At 40.9% G+C, this 24,121-nt stretch overlaps 1 protein-coding gene across 2 annotated transcripts in view; it reads right to left on the bottom strand.

Moving 5' to 3' along the window:
• RARB (retinoic acid receptor beta) overlaps positions 1-24,121 on the bottom strand; it is a 217,077-nt gene that overhangs the window by 47,458 nt on the left and 145,498 nt on the right. For both annotated transcript variants that reach the window (XM_009288614.1, XM_009288615.2), the window contains one exon: positions 2,172-2,313. In XM_009288614.1, coding sequence (XP_009286889.1) covers positions 2,172-2,313 — 142 coding nt within the window. The remainder of the gene's footprint in view (positions 1-2,171; positions 2,314-24,121) is intronic.

The following is a 24,121-nucleotide window of genomic DNA, read 5'->3' as shown; positions in this document are numbered from 1 at the left end:
GTGAGGAAAAATTTCTTCACCAAAAGGGTTGTCAAGCATTGGAACAGGCTGCCCAAGGAAGTGGTTGAGTCCCCATCCCTGGAGGTATTTAAAAGACGTGTAGATGCAGCACTTAGGGACATGGTTTAGTGGTGGACTTGGCAGTGCTAGGTTAATGGTTGGACTTGATGATCTTAAAGGTCTTTTCCAACCTAAATGATTGTATGACTCTATGAAACACTGCTCATATTTCCAAAAACTTACTCTGATGTGACGTTACAGCATTTAATAAGATTACTATTTCACATCAGCAATAAAATCCTTAAGAATTCAAGACCAACAAGCCCTCAGGTGAGAAAACTGTTTTGTCTTCTCTTCCAAACTGCATCAAACTCTTTTCATCACGGAAAAAAGCTTCATGTGCACAGCTATAGATATGGTCAAATAGCTATCAATAAAATCCTCCTCATTCAATCTTACATCTTTGTGCATCTTTCTATTTAGCGTACCTTCTCCTTTACTCCCATCATGGTCTCCACTCCAGTAAATCTTTACATAAGTATAGATAAGTGCACTTCAGGCACACAAGAAAACTAGAAAACCCAACAAGGACAGTGAAATCATGGAGATCATGAGACCTCCTAGCTCCCCCAGTTGCTTGAAGTTCGATGTCGGCCCTTTTCAATAACCACAATTTCAGATTTCCATGAAAAGGAGTTGGAAACACTGCAAAGTGGTCCTGAAGATGTATCTGGTTCTTTCTCTGCTCCTCAACACTTTTCCTCTGAGAGGAGAGGAAGGAGAAGGTGGGAGAGAAAAAAAGGGATGCAATCAGGAGAGACCAGTGTGACTTTGGGACCTCTTTGGCTGCTGCCGAAGTATGGAGAAGGGAACTACTGGGAAGTCCCATGCAATTCACGAAGGAGAAATGCAGAGGATGAGAACTGATTTAAATCAAAGTTCAGTCATAAACGTCTCATCAGTGTTTATTTTTTTTTCTCTTGTCTTAAAGTCTCTCTAAGGAACTCCTGTGGGTGAATTAAAGTAAAGAAGGTGTGTTGGGCAATTTTTTTTCCTCTCTTATGCACACACTGCAGATTTCTGTGGTGTTTATTACTGGAATTGACCTACTGAAATCAGGAACATGACTGACAGAGGTAGAAACCCTCAACAATCAAACAAATCACTACACCAAAGACTTTTTTGTTACTGCAATCACTCCAATCAAAAATGAGAACATTTTAGAAGCGTTACCCCACAGGGATTTGAGAATGGCGCTTTTAGCTAAATTTTCATGCTTGACAGGGATATCAATAAACTGGAAAAAGAGAATAATCACTGATTTCTACCTAAATATTTTAAAATGTTAATTTAAAGGGCAGACCACAGATTTCTAGAAAAGAAGGGAGAGGAAAATCTTTTGGGGTTTTTGTGCACTTGGCAGCACTTGTACATAGTCAGGTTTACTGGCTTTGCAGGTTTAGAAGAGGATTTGCCAGCTTGTTTCACCTTTCGGAGAGGCTCCAACCGGTAAGAACAGAAGACTCAAGGTTGTTGTACTGTCAGCTTTGTAAAATGGCACAAACTGGAGCTACCACCAAAAGGAGGGCCTCTGGCACAAGCATCTGCACTAGCGCGAGGGAGAAGGTGCAAGGCTGAAGAAAGCTGCTGCCTGCTGCACAAGAGCCAGTGGGAAGCCCTCATGAAATGATATCCTGGGTTGACACCAAGCCCAGCAAAGCCATGAGCCGGTCTGCAGGGCAGAGGGAGGACTGAAACTGAATTTAAGAAGCCAGCACTGTTCCCCTTACGCCCTTGCCCCAAGAAGCCATTTCTAGAGCAGAAGGGAGATAATGCAATCTTAAAGGAAGTAGCTGTGGGTTTGTTATTTTAGAAAAGCTGGGGAAATTACCCACTTGGGCATTCTCACATTCACACAGGGTGGCCACATCGCACAGGCAGCGTGTTGCACTAGAAGTCCTTAACTGATGGCATTTAGGCTTCAAAGTTAAGGACTCAGAAGTTTCTAAAGTACAGGTCTGAAGTTGTGTGTAAGATTCATACTCCTTTCTGTGCATATGAATGCAGATACTGGCTTCGGTCACATAATCACATAATGTTTTTCTTCCCTTGGGACTGCCACATATACATAGGATATGACAAACAATAAATTGTTTCTGAAGACAACTTACATTCTTTGGACATTCCCACTTCAAAGCACTTCTGTAGTCTGCAGTACTGGCAGCGATTTCTGGTAACTTTATTGATAACACAGTTTTTATCTCTATGACATGTGTAAACCATGTTCTTCTGGATACTCCTGCGGAAAAAGCCCTGAAATCAAGAAAAAAAGAAATCAAATAAACTTCTGAGCTTCCCATAACCCTTAGAGACAGGCACTAACATTGCTTTAAAATAACAATATAAATTCAAAGTTGTGGCTGGAGTATGGCATCTTTAAAGACTCAGTCTTATTATAATTTAGTATTGTTTCTTGCAACATAAGACTCATCTCTTAAATAAAAACTAATTAAATAATGCAACCTAAGGCCAAAATAAACAAAACTGGAACTAGTAACAGCATTCAGGAAATGAAGCCCTAGATTATACAAAAAAAGCTCAAATAAAAATGGTTTGGGTTTATGGATGTAGTAATGAGATGGGTAAACAACAGCCTTCCTAACAGATCTGCTTGGAAGTCAAACACTCATCCAACAACCAACAGCCTCTCTCAGCCTAAAGGTCCCATCTATTTTTGTTACTGCAGAGATTCTCTAGTTCGAAGGCTGCACGTAAAAAGAGAAATAATTTGAAACCCAGGTCTCTTAGCTGCTGGAACTCCTACAGCAATTAATGAGGCTTCTGCAGGTGGAAGAGTTCCAGCATCAGGTTATTGAGTTGTGAACTTGCAAGAGTTGCCAATTACAGCATTTTTTTTCTTATTCAGATACAGCTGTGAAAATAATCAAGTAATTACAATGATCTTGAACAGAAATTAAAGAGAACTAGAGGTCTGGTTTGTACTTAAGGAACACCATTTGACTGGATTCCTCCTTCGGCAAGTAAAAGAGAGAAAAACAGCCATAAATGGCAAGGTTAGCTGGCATGGAAAAAAGGCAAAAACCAAGTTAATTTCTTTATCTGCACTAAAACCCAAGCTTTAGATAATATCATATAATAATGAAGGAAAAAAAAAGAGGATTACTTTAAGCATTTTAGAGCTCAACCCACAGATATTCAGCAAAAGTATTTCTGCAACAGACATTTGGAAATTTGACAGCACTATTTAACCTTCTCACTCAGATTTTGAAAATCGTTTCAGCAAGCACCAGGGTCAAATTTCAGTCAACATCATAGCATTATGGAAGAATAGTTAGCAATTTAATATTTGTTGGAGGGCTTGAGAGGTTAAAACTCTTCAACCAGCCACATGTTTACACCCTATAGGGAAGCGGTAAACTTGATGCTGCAGACGATAGCTCTGTGCCCACAATGCATTTGTCTAAAGATGCAATCATGGCAAGCTATAAAATTGGCTCTCCTAGAAGCACTCACCGAGATACGCGAGTAGTTCAAAAGCCAAAACCCCCTATCATTCAGAGTTAACTGGGAGAGTTTCTGGCCATATGATCAGGGAGTGGTAGGGCAGGCACAGTCAGTAAGGGCTGGTCATAAATTCCTTGCACACCCAACATGCTATAGATGCTAATGTTATGAAAATACCTCAAATTCACTCAGAACTGAAAAATGCCTCCTTAATCACATAACCCCTGGCAATAGTTTTCCACAGCTCTTGCACAGGCAAGCCTTATCCTGGGGTTAGCTCCTCTGATTAAGAAGATACTTAATACTCCCATCAAAGAGGTAAATAAAAATTCTTCACTTATTTCTTTTCCTTAAGCTACTGGACACAGAAGAAGAATTTAAAGCTATCTGTTTAGACAATTAAAACCTTTTAAGTTATCAATAACTGCTATTTTATATTCCACACTTTTGATCATTAACGCTGCTTGAATCTTTGCAATGGAATGTATGGCAAGCGTGTGTATATTTGTTTACTTGCCGAGAAGAAAATTTATGGTAACATTCACTTACCACCTTCTTGCTTTGATATTCCCCTAATTGTGATGCCCGGCTCTGAGGTAATTGCTGAGGATGCTAACTAGAACTGTGAGAAGTCTATGGCATCTCTTTTGGTTTAATTCAACAGACAGAAAGTGTGAGCTGTGCTGGTTCAAGGGTCTCTATACGGCTTATTCGGTCACTACTTTTTAGTTGGAAAGAGGTAGGGGAAGCCAAGACTGGTAGCTTCCCTTGCAGCCACCCTGGCTTAATCCCGTGCTGCATGTAAATCAACACCCACAGTCACCGATGGAATAACTCTCCTAGCACCAGTTTGACAGGGCAGGAAACAAAATGGCCCAAACGAACAAAAATGACCCTCTTGTGCAGCAACTGTCTCACCACGCTGAAACAACTAGAGTAATTAAAAAAAACCAGCCCCCAAAGCCTTCTCTTTGCCTGCACATGCTTTGGGGCAGAGGCTGCCGTGCATCCGTGCTCAAGAGACTTCTGGCTTACTGACACAGGCATTACCTGAAACAAAATATGAGCTTCAAAAGTGTCACCCAATACAGAGAAAAGAGGAAACAGCCTCCTCCAAATATAGCTGTACTTCACCAAAATATAACCAGTAGCTAATGGTGCCCAGTGATTGATCAGTTCTGATACTCAGACGCAGGTTCTGCATCCTTTTAACCTAGGGTTTAACTACAGCCCATCAGGAAGGAAAGCAGAGGAGGCTGTCTCAGTCCTTACCATACAAAGTTGACCACACAGCCCAACAGAAAAAGGTGATCCAACTTCTGCAGACAGCAAGTATAAAGCATTCATGAACTGATTACTAATATAAAAGACTTAAGAAGAACAAACTCAGAAAAAGCAGATCTCCAGGTCGAAATGAAGACAGTTTCTTCAACAGCCTAACCTCCCCAGGCAATGTCCTACACAGAGTGAAAGATATAGATGAGGATATTCATTGTGGAAGCTTAGACTGTTGTTTTACAAATTACTTTTTAACACCTGTATTTGATTTTCTTCCTGGAGTTACACATGAAACTGAAAGAAAAATGAACTTGTTTCCGTAAAATATTCAGGTGAAAAAAGGTATAATGCAGTCCTGCTCAAAACTAAGGACCTGTTTCTCAACAGCATGTTAGGGCCCACTCCCCAAGTACTCTTCCCTAAGACCACACTGAGATACTATTTCTACTAAGATTTGTGGCAAGCTCATTTTAAAACCTCAGCAATATGTCACTGAAAAGATTTGATCTTTAAAATTTCCTCTGGACAGGCACTAAGAAAAATGCCCAGATTATAAATATTATTTCATTTCTTTGCATACAAACCCTAAACCAAAGCCATCATAGGGGGAGTGACAGGACTTCAAGCACCGGTGGGTGAGGAGCACTTGCTGGGCGCTGGGGCTCAGTTTCCCCACCCACCTCCACAAGCCTGGTGTCGTGCAGCCGCGAGTTTTGGGTGGCACTGCAAATAGGGTCATGCCCAGAAATATTTCCCGAATCTGACACTGGGCTGAAAAAACAGATAGCGCCCTGTCTATCCCTCTGTGGGGGTTTGCACCTCACCGGCTTTGGTTACCAGCAGCTCTGCAGCGAAAGAAGAGCCTGCAGGACACGGGGATGGGCAGAGCGGGCGCTTGCTGCCCAGTTAAACAGAAAAGCACATTTAAACCATTTCAAGGCTGGGTTCCAGATAGCACAGGTATAATACACTGGCTCTTCACTAAAAATAGCAAGTTAGAAGCAGGCCCACGTTTTCCTCCAAGTGCTTTTTGTCCAGTGACTTCCATCTAATCTCACAACTCCAACAGTTTCATCAAAAACCAAGAAAATCCAAATGCAACCTAACCTTAAGAAGTTGCCAGAAACTTCAGAGACAGCAAACCACCACTGCTTACACATTAATCAACTTTGAGCACCTACTGGCTCTCTTGGAAAACAAGCTACTACCTACTGTAATACATTTACCTTGAAAGGAATCTGTTTGGCCGAATATTTACATGAGCAATTTTTTATGCAAATATTTTAGCACCCCATCCAAATTAACACCCTGTGACAGGAGATGAGACACTCCTGCGCCAAAAACAAGCACAAATGATTCTTTCTTTGTAATTTAAAATGCCTTATGAATATAAAAAAACCCCATTCTGTGAGACATAAAGCATTACTGTCATACATAATTGTTTTCAATAGCACCTACAAAGTACTTCAATTTAAAGTAGAGGAAGCTACCGAAGACCTATCAGGAACAGTGATTTGCTCTAATATTCCTTTTATCCACAACTTTTGAAAGGAACACAGATCTTGTGTTTTTATTTTAGCGAAGACAAACAAAGCTTTGCAGAAATCACACTTATGAATTAATTCCGTCCTTCTGAGCTGCTTTTATTGGCATCCTTTACACAAAGCATTTCGGACAAACGTTTCAATTTTTAATCTCATCTTTTCTGCGCACTATGACACGTTCCTCCGAGGCCCACCAATCTTGTTATCTTAATGGATGACAGATAGAGTATCACTCTGACCATGCCACATTAGGTGTCCTCATTTACCGAGTGCAAGGAAAAAATGCTGAGTATAAATTATTCAGAAATCTATTGTGTCAGTGTGTGTTCTCTCAGCATCCACCACTGGCAGAGCAGACAGATTATTTTTCACTTTTAATTGTGTTGATATCTTATCTGCTGCACTGAAAGCAGAGAATGATACGTGAAACCATATGTATTAAGCAGCAAATAAACCCAGTTTACTAGGTCTATTGCTTAGAACTAAATAACCTGTTTAGTCAAACTAACTTCAACACAATGCCAAAAAACCCCACCTCATTCCACTCACCACTTTTGTAGTATTTGCCTGGTAGTGTGTCAAAATTAGAGAGCTCAGTACAGAGCAGCGGTGCCTACAGAGAATATTAACTATTTCAGTAATATTTTGAATGCCATTATGCCACTGGTTATCTGAATACAAAGGAGATCATTAAGCAGGAGCCCTCAAGATAACGTTAAGTGTTTAAGCTTACAGAATTGTTAGCATGAACTGCTACCCTTACATATCTGATAGGGAATCTATACAACTCCCTCTCCTTCACTGTCCAGTTGATTTTGGCAAGTCAGATGATTTAGAGCTCAAGTTATGCACACTGCATGAAGAGATGGATCATTTGATCTCAAAAACATCTTAAAAATATTTTGCCAGCAAAGGGCATGCCAAACATTATTTGCAGATGTAGTGGGCTTACAAGTTGAAAACTTGCACTGCAAGCCAGGGACAGGGTAATCAGCAGAGAAGGGCTATTGCGAGCTCGATCTGTTTGAACAGCCTGCTCAGTTCATCTGGTTCAGCTTTGATTACCCCCAAATACAGGCAGCCAGCTATGACTCCTGCAGATTTCGAGGCCATTCTTTGGTAAATTTGCAAAATAAGCTTCTGAGTGAAGTGTATTGTTACTTTATCATAAAAGAAACAAAGGAGTAAGGAAGACTTTTCTATGGTACAGTTTATCAGTCATTTATAAACTCTGACTGACTGAGCTCTGAAGGGAAAGATAAAAACCAGTTAACAACCGAAAAGAAAATCTGGCCCACAACATACCTGAAACCCCTGCTGTTAGCTTTAGTCTGAAATAGGGGCTGTACAAATATGTACTTTTTTTACAAAACAAATCTGTTTGTGATGCATAGCCTCTTTTCAATCTATTTATTTTAATCATTCGAGTTACCCTCTATCCTTACTAACCCTGTAAAACGTACGCAGGCAAGGTAAGGACCCCACTCCTGCTCTCTCTGGAGCATCAAGAGAGACATTTTAAGGTCTCTCTCAGTGATGAGATCTGCACAAAACTACTTTGCTCTGTGTCCAGGGAATTGCCCAGGTACGTTCATGAACTGAACGTGGTTTGCAGTATTTTTATTACAGGTGGCAGCAGTCAAGGAACAAAAAACCCCTTCCCCACAAAGTCCTGGTAGGATCAGCAGTCAGGTTAGGGCAGAGACACGCAATTTTTAGTGGTTAACAAGGAATATTTGCTCTGAAAGGCCTTAATAACATGCAGTCCCACAACTGGAGTTGCATAGAAAGGCTTATAAAAGAACTAAAAGCCACGGCATATGCTGTTAAGTGATTCCATATAATATAGAAGACACTGCAAAATGGCTGCAGCCAGAACACGAGACCCCACAAGTTATGAAAGCTGCCAAAGCAGCTATCTAAAAGGAAGCTAAAATGAGTGTATTCCCAGTTGCACAGCACTTTTCCAGGATGTCTGCACTGTCTATCATGCTTTGGAAATCACGGCTTGCAGAATAAACAAATTAATTGTCTGACATTGTGGCTGGAAACCACCACCGGCACAAAATGGAAGCAGCTACAACAATAAGTAGAGGAAGGCTTGCTGCCAGGAAGCAGGGAAATTGTGCTGATGATGTATGTCAGGGCAGGACAGGCAGATCTTTGCAAAAACAAATGAATAAATGTTGTTAAATGTCAATAGCTTGTAGTGAGCACCTAGAGATGCCAGCCGCCCGGCAGCAGAGGGGCTGGGAACCAGCCTGCCCTGGGAAGTGCTCTGGGTTTGTCCGTCGTTGCTGTTATTTCCAGCAGAAACTCTCTGCTCGCCACCCACATTTCATCTCATCTAGACATTTATTCTGCAGACGAAGAGTAGCCATAACCTTCCACGGCCGAAGAAAACCAAATTTGCTATTGAAACCAGGGTGGTGGGTTGGGTTTTTTTTTTTTAAATCAACAGAACTCAAAACACTTCATAAAAATAAGCAGGTGTTATCCCATGTCTCACATACGGGAATACAGACCTGTGGAACTAAGAGCAACCCACGAAGGGGAAAAAAAGGCCTATTCTCTTTTCATTATTTTTACACAAATGGAAAAGCTTGAGGGTTTCAGGGTTTTCTCATTTCTTAAAAAAAGGGCCAGAGGACAGGGACAGGCAGATGAGGAAGGTGTCACCCCTCCCTAAGCTACCAAAATGGGGATGCTCATCCGCAACTACAAGAAATTCTCCAGCAAAGACAGGGCAGGCCACACTTGATAAATCCTAATAGTTTCTAAGGTGAAAAGTGTCTTGTGGGCCTCAGAGGGCAAGCAAAAAAAAGCAATTTTGATGACAGAGCTTGAAGGAAATTATTCATGGGGCTACTAATGCCAATTAGCCGTTAGCCACTGGTGAGGCTGGAAACAAACCCCATTTTTCATGGTGCCCCATGCCAACACATCTTCTGATTTCACAAACCTTGGCCTAACATTAAAAACATGCCCCAAACTGTCAAAACATTGATTTTTTTTTTCCCCCCTGGGGAGTTTAAAACACTTCCTCTGGCCAGCTGGCAGAGAAGCAGCTACCGACGAAACAGGGGAGCTGCGTTCATTTGGCTGCAAATCTACAGCAACCAGATTTCTCCAGCCAGGGTACCGCAGCATCCCTGAGACTATGCAAGGATTTCTCCACAATTTCAATTTTCACTGAACTCCTGACCTTTTTAGCAAACATGTCAAAGTCTCCAGACAGAACAGTCATCACCTTGAAACAATATGTGAGGGGAAAGAACAGCTGAGATTTTCTGCTTCTCCACTTCAGTAATTTAAACAGAGGGGAAGGCACTGATACGCACTTCCATTTGCTTTCTTCAAATTAAAAAAAAAAAAAAAAAAAGAGAGAGAGACAGATATGAAATGTATACAATTAAAAAGTTACAGTTAACTTCCTTTCAGTAATGTCCGTAGGATGATTTTTGGCCTGCTAGGAAACTCCAGATGGGAAGAGTAATGAATATAATTTAATACGAATAACAGGAGATCAAAGAAATGCTTTTCTGAGTTGCAGCGCACTGAGTTATTTCACACAGTTTAATGGAGAACTCAGGAATGAATTATTCCTTTTTGCTATTTTCTTATATTTTTGTTTATGCAAATAAATTCCCTTTAACTTAATTTGTGGAGGACCAGACCTATAACCCAGTAAAACCATAAAATGTCACTAGGATGGTCGTACAACTGGCTAGCACTTATCCAAAAGGCTGTATATTGTTAACTGCTCATCGTTTTTTCCTCTCTTCCCCTCCAGTGCCTCAGGATTTATACGACCAATTAAGACAATAATGAGTGCCCCAGGTTGACCTCCCAGGAGCAAGAATTAATTAAGTGCAGTATTTCTTCATAAAGAATGACACTTTTCCAAACCATTTATGTAGCTGCTCTCTTGCATGGAAGCACAGTATCAGGAAAGACTTTCCAAATTGTTACCCCCCAAATGTATGACTGATTTTGGTTTATACCCTTAATTTGGGTCTCTGGTTTTATCCATTGGGTTTTTTGGGTGGCGGGAGCAGGGGGATCATCTACCAAGGACAATGTCACAATTTTACTAGACATACATGGGACTTTTCGCACAGAGCTACAAAGGACAGACACTAAGCAACAGCTACTCTAACAAAGTAGCAGACCTCCTAGTAAAAACAAATAAAAAATCCCCGCCAAGCTATACCCATGCAGTGACATGCAGATTCCTGCAGCAGGCAGGACAAGGAAGAAACTCATGTCAGCTATGCAATTACTATGCTACAATTACTTGTAGGAGTCTCTCAAATTAGCCTCTCCATTTAGCTGCTGGCAGAGATGAAAACACGTGAAGAGGAAAGGGCAAGCTCAAACACAAACCTACATGGGAGAAAGAAGGTATGTGCATGCTCCAAGGAAATTCCCCACACGGGCAAGCTTTGCATCCTCCTCCTCCTCCCCTCCCAGCCTTCACCACAAAGGCTTGCAGAGTTCCCGCACATATTTGGCACCACAGTTATTTATCAGAAGAGGCACAGGGACTTCCATTAATTGTCAGCCAATAAAAAAATCCCTGCAACTTCTGCACCAACTGAAATTTATAGAGGCGCTAGTTTCTAACCCACTATCAGCAACCAAATGTTTACAGCTCAGCTGAAATAATAATGCAAACTATGCCACAAATATTTATATCTGCCTGCAAGCTGGCTGAAGTGCAATTCCCCTTGCTCTAGCAGAGAGATTCACAGTTTGCGTGCACAGCCAGCTGTTCCCTGCTCTCTCCCCAACCCACCCGGAGCCAATGCAGCACCCAAGCCTGAGCCTGGCCAGCCGGGTGGGTGCCTGTGGGTGTTGGCCCAGCACCCACCTGCCAGGATGGCTGGCAAAAACCTCACTCTGGCTGTGCCACAGCACAGCTCCCACTCGTTTTCAAGACCCAGCATGTTTCTATTTATTCTCTTTGTCCAACCTGAGAGGAGTTTTAAAATGTGCCTGGTCCGCAGCAGAGAAGTTGTTTCTGAGGAAGGATGAAGTGACGTATGAAAACAATGCAGAAAGCAACCCAAAAATATTCAGAAGAAATAACATGGACATAAACATGCCAAAATAAACCAGATGTCTTGAGCATTATGCTTCCTGGTACGTTTTTCAGGCATCCATCTGAATGGCTCATCCACACACGCAATTGGCTTTTTTGCTCTTAATTTTGACAATTGATCTCTAAACAAACATATTGTATCAAATCTCTTGAAATCTGGCAAGTAATATCTTGTACTTACTACTTTATGCTACACTCTCATTCCCCCGCATTCAGCTACAAAGAAACTCTGCTAATACAGAACTACCCACTAAAACCTTGTAAAACGTAGAGTTTAGTGAAACTCGGATGCCTGGAGACTAGAAAACAGAGTTCAAGTAAACACCCAGAAATATGCAAGTCTGGCTCTCTAGTACTGGCAGTAGTCAAGGAAAATTACCTTTCCACACTGCAGCTGAAACTCATTACCGGAGGCGACAGCAGAGGGATGAGTTGGAGCAGGACCAGCTTGGCAAAACCACCATTTTTAAGAATGAAATGGTGGCCATACCCCTCTGCCCGGTTCCCGTACACAGTCAAAGTACACGCGGTCAAAACAGTCTCGACAACATGGAAAAACAGGCTGAGGAAGGTGGATGAAATGCAATCTGTGCCAGTGCAGGGGATTAGCAACTGCACAGAGCCAGAGGAATCAACTGACTAGTTCCTCCAAGAAATAAGGACTCTTAAGGTAACGCTAATCAGAGATATGTATCTTGTTGCAAAACCTGACACAAATCATGCTGAGATGCTGAAAAAGCAGTGTAGCTTACAGGACAAATGCAGCACTGCCTCCACCTTGCCTGGTGTTGGGCACCACTGTTCATTCAGCCAAGCTGTAGGGAAGCAAGGGAGAGTCTGGGACTGGGCAACTTTGACGATGAGAAAACATGACCTTTCAGAGATGAGTGAATGAACTGGGGCTGATTAATCTAACACAGGAAAATCTTAGCAAGATGTTTTCCTGTTTTCTCCCTCCCCTGCCAGACTTTAATCAATGGCCAGATTCAAGTACAGAGCCCGTATAATCACAAGACGATCATTCTTTCAGTTCACGAAAATCACATGGACTTGGGGCAAGATAAAAGGTCTTTTTAGTTAGCTCATCCATTTGGCTCCTGGGAGCTGTGCTCGCATCTCTCTTGTTCACCTAATGCTCCCTTTCTTCTTTCCTTTAAAAAAAAATACAGTTTTCACCTCTGTTTCTGCACACACAGCAGTCACCGTGCATCCTTAAGGATAAACATGGACTGGTTAAAACCATTTGCAGCAGCATCTGAGCAATGCCCTGATCCCCCAATCAAAAAAAAAAAAAAAAAAAAAGTGGTAGTGCCCATTCATTTCAAAATGATGGGCTGCAGAGCTTTCTCTGAAACGCTCTGCTTAAATCTTCCTAAATGTGGAGCACTGCTGCTCATTTGGACCAGCAGAAAGTACACGAGGATCACAGCGCACTCTGAAGTGAGGACCTAACAATTTCCATGTATTTATCATAGGTGCACAGGGCTCCAAAGCAAGCCAAGCACCCCGGAGACAGGGAAGACCTCTCTCCTGTTGGGAAGATTCATCTGGAGAGCAGCCAGCCGGGACACCCGCGGAAGGAGTGAACAGTAGCCCATGGGAGTGGCTGCACCACGGCTATAAATCTCTGCTTTCCCTGGTAAGCACCTGCGAGGAGGGAGAGAGAACTGGCCGCAGCTGACAGTAATGGGTCCCATTAAATTGTCACTTTTAAAGAGACTCTGAAACAGGAACAAACTTGCTCTGTCAGCATTTGATCGGTCTCTCTGCCGCCAGGTGATGGCAGACCCTGCTCACATGCCATGGCGGGGGGCTGCTGGCTCTCCCCTCTGGTGCTGGAAGGGTCCCCAGCAGTCACTGAGGTTCACTATAGCTGGAATCAAGTCGCCGACTGCATTTACAGCCAACCAAATCTACATTTTTTGGCACTACTTGCAACTGCCGTCTCACCTTGTAATTTATGTATCCGTTATTCTAGACAGGGGATCCAGAAACAATATACCTTTTCCCCTTTAAACGTAGGTATTATGGTACTTTTTTATTGCATAGTAACTTTTCCCACTAAAATATATTAAATAAGAAATTTTAAGCATGGCCATGTGAAATCATAAGGGACTTTATACACAAAAATGTCTTTCTACTTCTCAGCTGTCTCCTGAATTGAGCTGTGGAAATTGTGGGGACTCCTGCATATTATGGAAGGAAAGAACAATTTATGAGTAGAGACCCTGAATATTTGGCAGACCAGCTGCAGTAGTATACCAATTAAACAGTTACTATACTAATATACCAAAACTACCGATTACAGAATTGGATGTGTGGCTTCTTTAACACTACAAGAAGTTTTTATAACTGGAGTACTGAGCTGCACAGATGTCACACCTAGAAGTGTCTCCTCTATATGGAAAGTGCATCTGCAACAATCAGAATAATATAAAATAGGAAGAAGGACCCAACATGTATGTCCTTTACATGGAACTCAAGAAACAAGGTATCCATACTTAAATACTATAGCAAAATCCAGATACAAAGAGGAAAAGATAGGCACATGGGTATAATCTTAACTTTGGCAGTTTCTGATTTTTGGAACAGCTACTCGAAAATGGAAGAGTTTTTTTAGTAAGGCATTTGTTTTGTTTTACAGGGGGAAGAAAAAGAAGAATATATACAATAAACAAATTGAAGAAAGAATCTGTAAAGCTGACTTTATCGGAAATACTGAATCTTGGAAAATTACATCCAATTGTCTTTCCTGCTATAGCACAAGACTGAAATTTCACGAAGAGCAGCTCTGCAAATCTGAACAGCTCTGGGATCCATGCTGCAAATTGAATTGCACTCCATTTCCAGTAGAAGCTAAAGAAAATACCCCTTTAGGAAATTTCCTCAAAGAAACACTTCATTCAGGATTAGAAAGAACCTCTGTTTCCATTAGCAGGTCGGTCAGTAAGCGCAGAGAGCAATGGAAGGTCACTTTCCAAGGCCAATCAGAGTATTTCTGCAAATTGGGAAGCTGACTGATTATGGACTGGGTGATGGTTTACAATAACCAGAAAATACAGATAGGTGTATCTTTTAAAATAAATTCAAAATAAGTAGCAAATAAAAGAGCATCTGAATATCTCCTTAACATGTAAGTGAACAGAATTAGGTAACGGATAATTCCATTTTGTACACTTATGAAACCCCTTAATTTTGGATTTACTTCTCTACGATGTGTCAATCAGAAAATCTTAAAGGTCTTGTTAAGAAAAACGCAAACTACAATTTAAAAAGATACCTAAAGCAAGCAGAACAGTGACCCCAACCATCTCACCAGCACCACAGTCAACACTCAGCCAGAACCACACTCAGCAAACTATTCTACTCTCCCCTTTCTTCCAGGGAAAACGGTGCACTTTGTTGTAGGGTCCAGACAGCTATCCTAAATCTAAATTCAACAGATCAATTACTTGTATATCCTTCTCTATCAATGTCTCATTACCCAGTTTCTTTTTAAAAAGTTCCAGTGTTAGAAAATGAAAGCTAGTTCATTGTAATTTTACACTTATGTAGTTGCTGTTCAGTAAGCATAAATAAATATGGCACAGTGCAGAAAAAAAGGTAGGCTATTACTGTTAATAGAAAATCTCAGACTATTTAATTTCTGAGATGTTTGCTCATATATCCGTATTTCCTTATCCGCTGAATTACCTCTGCAAACAATACTTTTAAAGATCATATTATAAAATGTTGTATTAAACACGGTGGAAAGCTGCATTTTTTTCCTACACTGTAACAACTTTCTGGGGGTGCACAGGACAGCCTGTACTCCACATCTATAATCAAAGGCCACATGTGGTCCTTAAACTAATGGAGAGCTATGAAATAGATTGACAAGATGTGAACAAAATAGAAGTTTTTTCCCCCTCTCTAGTGAAGAAAATTGAAAAAGTAAAATCTATTAGAACCTACTTACAGGAAAATAAAAACACACTCCACATCCACTGCATGCATACCAGGGGACTTCTCAGCAGGCAAGCGTACCAGCCTGAATCACAGACCACCTGCTTCTGGCATCTCTTGTCTGTACGTCACGATGTGATTTGCGTAGACAGCGCTTTTACACATACATATAATTTACTTAATTCTGTTGAAGCTGTTGCAAACCATGCGCATGTTACTGATGCGGTGTGAACGCTCTCAGCCATCTGCTAATAAGCCAGAACAGCTATGGGCAGGTGAAAGTTGGATAGAAACGCGACAAACACATCTACAAGGACTGTTCAGTACCTACCTTGGTGCAAGAAACCACGATTTAACTCCAATAACAACAGGTACATACACATGTAAATTTGAAGTTTCTTCTTTTTATGGTGTGTATTCTCAGGTATAGAAAGGAATAGACACTGCCAGAAGAGTAAGACTCAACAATTTTAGTTTAATAATAATAATAATAATGAACAAACTGTAGCTGTTATGGACTAGTTATTGGCCAAAGACCCTGAAAAGATAGGCCAAGGTCAGCAGGCATGAAGGCTACATCTATATTAGGAAATGCTCTTGGGGACAATCACGGGCACTATGGCTGGCTGACGTACGATGGGAAAGTCCACATCTACATTAGTTAACTCCTTCAGCCTCTGAAACGGAATGGCTGCATCCAAGCCGGCCACAGGAGATGGCTGCACGCAGGAGGAGTGCTAGTTGGTACAGCCAGAAACCTTCCAGGTATACAGCACGGCAAAGCAGTGCCCCAAAACGTGGCCGGTCACCAATACACCATAGTTTAAGAGTCTGATGCCGCTGTTCTTTTTTGAGAAAGCCTTCACTGACAGTATCGGGAATTTTGCATGAGAAGGAGTGCAAGATTTAAGCCAAACAATTGTGTGTCGTTATTTGACAGTTTATGCAAAATGAGAGAGTAGTTTCCAGTTCCTGTTTCCACAGGACATTAGCCCTTGTACTCACAAATAACTGGAGCAGCGTGGTTAGCACGGTTGGAAAGTAATTTGGGATAATCTCTGCACTTCTATAGCACCGGCATCACGGACAGAAAAAAATAAAAGTAATTAGTAAAAACAACCATTCTCACAGTTTAAGATGAACCACTGGTCTATGACTGAGGGCAACAGGCAGGATAAGAGGAAGATTAGCTGTGGATGTATGTGCTATACCCCCCCTACAGACACTGCTGTTCTTTGTCTGTCCCTCTCTGCTCCAGAAGCCCAGTGCAGGGGAGCAGCAGAGGTATAATCCACAACTTGAGCCCAAAGCACTGGAAATCAAATATGGCATTCAAACGCACAACACAATTTTCATTTTTGTTATCTGTCATGGTTGGCAATTTTTTTTTTCTTCATTCCATGTCATTCACACAGCCCAGAAAGAGATTTTAAAATATACGGTAACGCAAAATTTTTGTTCCTGATCCCATCTATTTCATCATGTTTCCTTGCTCTCAGTGGACTTCCAATGAATGTATGCTTCCCCTTCCTTCAAAAATTGGAAATAAATTCAGTACCTGGTGAAAGTTTTATCTTCCAAACAAAGAGAAAAAATAAGAACTTACTGAAACACAGATAACCAGCTTTTCAAAGGACACCTGGCTTTTCTGGTTTTGTTATTTTAAAAACTAACATCTCAAAGACAGCATTAAAACAATCAGGTCTCCTCTGATAGTATGGAATAGATAAAAATTCCACGTTTTCAGTACTACATTTAAATCAGTTGCAACTCATTTAGTGTCTTTCTGCTTATGGCACTGCTTTCTGCAAATAAATGGCTTTGAACGTCGCTATACTGCAAAGTGCTTACAGTTTAAGATCAGATGATATTAATAGTATGCAGAAATGTATCTCAAAATACATTTTTCACCTTCTAAAAAATGATTGTTGATTTAGCTAAAACTAGGAGCAATTTTCTATGATTTGAGAAATTTTTCATAGCTGTGCATGAACGACAGCATGCATCTCTGCTGTTGGCACTGTCACTTACTAATACAGCTTAAATGGAGATGAATACAGCTTGATCATTCAAGCTGATCTATATTTTTCTTTCAACCGATAGAAGCTTTTACAATTGCATTGCTGCAAACAATATTACTTCTTTCCCTGATACAAATCAGACTGTAACCAAATATTTAAAGCTCAGAAAAAAAGCATTTTCAACTTTACATTTCTTACTGTTTGTTTCAGTTGTAGGTAATTAAAACATGCCAGAAAAACAAAGTCAAACAAATATACAGAATATTAGTTAGCTGGTTTTATGAGGTTTGTTTTTATTTTTAGTGTTAAGTAACTGAGAAAATTCTATGTCTGGATCCTTAATTCCCAGTAAAGGGGCATAAATATAGGCTTAAATATAATTAAATCATAGCTAGAAGCTAACATGTGCAAGAGTAGTGTTATCAAAAAGAACTGCTGCTTAAGATCCCCCTACAATCCCAGAACTGCCTAAGAAAATGCAAATCTGTCCTCGCATGATGTAAGAGGCATTATTAAAAGAAAAAGGCATCTGTCCTGAAGGACACTGTTCCATAAAGGGAACTTTGCTATGACAATCCCTAAAATATTTTAGGCCACTCATCAACATTTCTTGCAGACCAAAGCATAATACCCTTGCCATCGAACTTTAAATAAATAAAATCAAAACCAGTTCCACTCTCTGTCAGTAGCATTTTGTGAATCTGTTGTTGACCGATGCTGATCACGGATTCACGTCCTGCAACAGGGGAACCCCAACCCTCCGAGTGTCCAGAGGGACATAACCATGGGGGACATCACGGACAATATTAACACAGCTGTGCTTTGGGCACCTAAGCCAATGGCTCGTGGGGACAGGCTGCTCGGGAGGGTGACCCAGAGTAGATCTAGTTTAGATGCTCTGAATCAGCCGTCAGAGGACCTCCTCTCTCTTCAGTGACTGCAGAGAGAGCCCAGTCTTCAGAGTTAGGCAACTAATTTTGGGCCTCAAGTTGAGTGGTAAGACTGCCTCCCACTGCATCTGTAAGCAAATAAGATAAAGCTGTAACAAAATGACAGCTTTTCTCCCAAGCTAAATATCCACATGGATCAGCAAATCTGGACAAAGCAAAAACTTTCATTTTCTCTCTTTTTTTTTTTCTTCTCCTACATGTATCTTTTTTTTTTTTTTGGGGGGAGTCAGCCCTACATTTTTTTTCTTTTTGGTGGGAGTCAGTCCTACAGAACTATAGATCTAAATTTCAAGGTTTATATCAATGGCTATCTTCCATACTGCTTACAGTCTTTGCAATTAAAAAAAAAAAAAAAAAACTTGGGTCAGGAAGGTGTCAAACAAATAGACATACTTTCACAGCTGAAGACCTTTGAAAATATATTAAATGTGACTACCCTTTAATTTAATGATCCCACATTAGATGTGATTTTATATGAAAACTCTGATGGAAGGAAAGCTATTCTTCTTTTATGATAAAAGCCGACCTGGGATCACTCGGTATTGAAGTAGATTTATCCACATTTTTGTCCATTAGCATCAACAACAGGCAGAGGGGCACCTTGATCATTTAGACAAAACTGCTGGACCATAAACCTTCCCTCTTACATACTGCGCTGTCTTCTCCCCTGAAACTGCTCTAGGCATCTTTGCTGCCCACCAAAGTCAAGCCAGGAATCCGGGCAGGATTGCCAGCAGAGGAATGCCATCTTTTAAACACCCAGAACAAGGGACAAGGCTTTCAGAGACAGCTGAAGCTGCCAGAACACCAGCTTCTCCTCCTCACCCACACAATGATGGCATTTGTTTGGGGAATCCAGCCCACTACACTCAGTCTCCCTTTCTGCAAACCCAGCTACAATGACGAGTCAAGTCAGGACCAAAGAGCTGAGCTTTCGGTGAGGCCAGCCCTATAACCACTTGTACCAGCTGGATACATCCAAATTGCTCATTTTGTATGGAATTTGTTTGCGTGCCATCTAGCAACACGCAGAGACCCGGGGTGGGGGCGGCAGGGGGGAGATTTCAGAAGTCTTTAACTGAGGTCATGAAACACGCGAGTAGATTCCAAAACCCGCCTCTGAAATGCCACACCATTTACAAAATGGAAAAGTTGTAAGTAAGCTGAATATTGTCAATGTATTGTATTTTACACATAAAAAAATGGACTGGCTCTGGAATTTTTCTTACAAAATACAAGTGCACTGTGAAGATCAGTTTGGTTTTGGGATTCTCATACAGAAAGCCATTGACAGGCTATGATGCGCATAAGCCTTTTGCAGCATAACACCCAGAAATAAACACAAAACCAAGATTTTTTTTTTTAACCAGTTTAAAACACCAAAAAAATCTTGACTGCTGAATTCAACTGACCAAACTGAGAAGAAGCTGGGGATATCAACCTTCTGAAAGCTCCCAAATTTCAGATTGGAAGGCAAGAAGTCAGGTACCCTAAATCTATAATCACAAATAAGATTTTCAGCATGAACACACTAAAATTAGAAAACAAGATAGCTTAAAATTATTTAGACAGCTCCTAAACTTTCACTGTGGTTCATAAGTGCATATTATGAAATACTCCAGCCCCTAAAAACCTTAAAGGACTAGTATATCAAAACAAGCCACAGAACAGTCTTTCTAGTGGGGCACAGTACTGAAGACTCTGGTAATGAATTAGACAGAAGGATCACTAAAAAAGGGGTGCTTAGAATACTGAGAAAGTGTTTGGCAAAGGAGGTTAGGAGGTTGTTCCAGGTACCTGAAAGAATAAGGTCCAAGGATGACAGTGAGGGGGAACAGAGGAAGGAAGGACAGGAGAAGGGACCAATCTAATCACCACACGAGAAGACCACAGCAATGGTTTGACAATGAAGGAAGCTCAAGGCAGATTCTGGAGGAAAGAGGACAACAAACTGTGTGAATTACAATGCTGCAGATCAGAAATGATGTCATCATGGCATGATGTCTGAAAAAACTGCACGCCATGAGATTACAGTTGGTGATGTCACAAAGAGAGAGGATGGAAAGTTCTGTCTTCATGAACTCTGTGCCCAAGGTAGCAGTGAGACGAGCAAGAGGACACACCAGGGAAAGATAGCAGGGGAGAAGTCAGAGATGGGGGTAACTTTGGAAATCATCCATGGGCTGGTGACAATTAAGGGAAGATAAAATTTCCAGTGCAGTGTTTCCCAAACCGAGCATCAGAAAGTCATAATCACCATCCACAGCTCTCCAAGGGCTCCTGGCTGGAAGGGTCCCCATTAAAAATACCCCCTTTATGAGCAGAATATTGCCATGACCTCCCCCATTGGTCTACCATAAAACAGTTCAGTAGGTGATGCTTTTGAGACAGAAAACCAAAGAACTGAACCTCAGGGAACAGCATCACGAAGTGGATAAAGAGCCATTTAAGGAGAGATTGAATAAACAGTAAGCAAAGTAGGAGGAGAATCTAAAGAGTCCTGAAAGGCAGGAAGAAGAAAGCCTGCTGAATCAAAGGCAGTTATGAACCCAAAACCTTGAGGACAGAAAGCTGTCCCTTTGCACTAGATGGAGACTGCTAATGATCACTGTGACAGCAGCTTCACTGGAGCTCAAAGCAGAAAGGCAAAGGAGAAGGAAACAGAGAGAGAACTAGAAGAAAACCATGGGAGCCAGCACAGAAAAACAAAAGGAATGGGGCCCTAATTAGATAAATACGATATGAGCAGAATTTTGCATTTGTTTTTCCCTTGAGAAACAAGACTGCCAGGAGTTTGAAGGGAAAGGTAAATGAGTCAGAAAGAAAAAAGGAAAAGACTTGAGAAAAGGACCTCAGAGCAGAGGGAGGTGCAATGCAGGAGGAAAAAAGAGTGAATTTAAGGTTTAACATCACAGAACAGAGACTGCAAATCAGATGAAGAAAGAAATGGTGGAAATAAGAGTGAAAAAAGAGAAAATAGCAACAAGGTCAGAGGAAAAGAGGAAAAAAAGATAATTGATACTTGATTCGGCTGGTATCTTAGTCTAGCTTCTTATGGAATGAGCTTTGTGTAACCCAGCATGTGGGATTGTGGACATGTCCACAAGCGAGGTTGCCTCCCCATCCCAACAGCTTTTGAACACGCTGGTCAGCTTTAGTGAAACTGCAGACCTCAAAGAAAATCAAGGTCTTTGAAATTGCATGGAGATGCGTGTTGAGGTAAAGGAGAAATAAATCTGTTTCCTAAGTAGACAAAAGGCTGTAACATTAATTCTTACTTATTATCGCTCCCTGATTCACCAGAGAATCAGCATGAAACTCCAGCTCCATACCGAGCAGAAGCCTTCAATGAAAGACAGGCTCTCTAATAAACCTGCGTTAACCAACGGAAAGGCAGAGATCCACAGGAGACAAGGCTTCCCTAGTGGCGGTGCTCAATGCTCAGTGCTTATTTAAGCTCACAAAGCAACTGGCTAAATTTTTGTATGAAGAAGGCTGGAGAGAGAGAGAAGCATGAAGAACTGATATTGGGAACTGAGGGTGAAGGTAGACTTGAGAACAGGCAGGAGCCTGGATGATTAGAAATAAGTACAAGGTGGCAGCTTTCTTATGGTACATGACCAAGAAATGAATGTGTGAAAGCAAGTGTAGAGCAAAGATGAAGGAAAAGAAAAACAAACCAAACAGTCCAAAAGGGCTCAAGAGAAAAGGGTAACAACCTTCAGAGAAAAAGTAGAAACTGGCAGCGTAGAGGTTTCTTAGGCTGTCTCTGGTGTTGTGGTCATGTACTGCTGTCTGCTGTCATCCAGCACATCACTTCTGTTGACCTGAAAGCTCAGACAACTTTGAACAGCAAATGTAGTAAATGACTGTCCACCAAAGGGACCACTAGTTGACTCAGTGGTCTCATTGTGTTCTTTGCCAGTTCCTGGCACTCACTAAGGAAGTTGATTCAATCACTGGAAGAGATTCATAAAATCCTAGTCCAACCTGTTGAAGAGCTAGCGTCAACTAACCCAAACATTACTAGTCTCAAGCAGCCAAGTGACTGCTTTGGAATCTTGTTATTTCTCATAGACTGACAGGTTTTGTATGTATCTTTTTTTTTTTTTCTTTTAACGGCAGCTATTGCTAAGTGCTGAATTACCCCATATTGCAAATTAGCAAATAAGTGAACATAATTTTTTTGTTGTTGTTGAATAATGGCTAACACATTACAAGATGGATTTCTTCATGTATTTTGACAAGTGTGGTCTTGCTTTAATTATTTATGAAAATGCTTTGCAGTATGCCAATAAAAGCCATACAGTATATTTTTGCATATTTTTCAAAAATAACGAAATCTTAGGGACATGTGACTTTTCTGCCACAGTCTGCAATTACATCTGTGCTTAGAGGGAACATGTGGGTGAGCAAATGACACCACCATTTGTGTGTTAGCATCTGAGTATGATGAGATTTCCTATTTAATGAAATCAGCTACAGCATATTCTTACCATAGTTCTTCCTAACAGACACTTAAATTTTGATAGTTTTGTGGCATCTAAAAGAAAAAAATGCAGATATGATATCCAAGGAAAACCTCAATATCAGAGATTCTAAAAATGAGGTGAGCTTAAATAGTTACTTTCACTACTTCAGTATCTACGGTTATAAAATAGGGGGGAAACCAGACTCCAATCCTATAGTTTTTTGCCTAATGACACAAACCCAGGACTATGATATGTCACTACAAAACGCTAGCAGCATGGAAGAAGTTGCAGGTTCAAAGGATAAAGTAAAAATGGCTAACTGTACAGTATCTGAAAAATATTATAACATTTCACAAAAATAAACCAGCAAAATACCTTTTATTACTTTATTCTAATAACTTTATTTATATGGATATAGCACCTGTCACATTTTTGGCATGCATTAAAGTCTTCACTGTACTAAGCACCACACAACTATTTTAATTTGAAGGATGAAAATCATAGGTCTTTTGTTTAACTGTTGAAAAAGAACATTGCACTAGAGTACCATAACTAACAAAGTTAACTATGAGAGCATCCATCGTATGGTATCTTTTCTTTAGCATTTTTCGCACTACCTTCTTCCTTGCACGCATAACGTTCACCGTATGTACACCTCTAATTATTGCCATACACACATGGTTTAGCTGACATTGATTCTCTGATGTGTATCTCATCTTTAGACATTCTCTACTTTAGAACGGTGTATCGTATTACTGCATCCTATGGACAGTCAGTTCATGCTCTGACAATCACAGCACTGGAAAGTAGCAGATGTGCCAGCACTGTAGTCTGCCAGATTCAATTTTGTGAATACCAACCTGCTAATCCTTAAATTCCCAATTTGATTTCAGATTTGTTAGATAGATAGACACTATGCCAAAGATTTCCAGATGATCAGATCCTGCTCCCAAATTCCACCCCCTGGATACACAGAGGTAGCAGCTCATAGAAAAAGCCAGGCTGAGAGCAGACAACGGCCATGTGAGTTCTCAGGTTATACCTGACCTACAGACGGACAGTGAAGAGTCTTAATGTGCTTTCACTTTATTCTTTGATTATCTCTGCATCTACGATCACATTCTCAAGTTAGTCAATACTTAGGGAAGTCCCTTAAAGACACACTTTGGCAGAAGTTATGAAGGGAAGTAATTCCAGGCATGATGGTCATTTACTTGGCTTTACTCATGAGTCAGAATTAATTCACACAAGAAAGGTACAGGCATCTTTGGAGACAATCAAG

This window comes from Aptenodytes forsteri, unplaced genomic scaffold (assembly GCF_000699145.1).
Source record: "Aptenodytes forsteri isolate BGI_AS27 unplaced genomic scaffold, ASM69914v1 Scaffold9, whole genome shotgun sequence".
NCBI classification, from domain to species: Eukaryota; Metazoa; Chordata; class Aves; order Sphenisciformes; family Spheniscidae; genus Aptenodytes; species Aptenodytes forsteri.
Note: the sequence above shows the minus strand (reverse complement) of the source record. Positions and strands in the feature narration are given on the sequence as shown.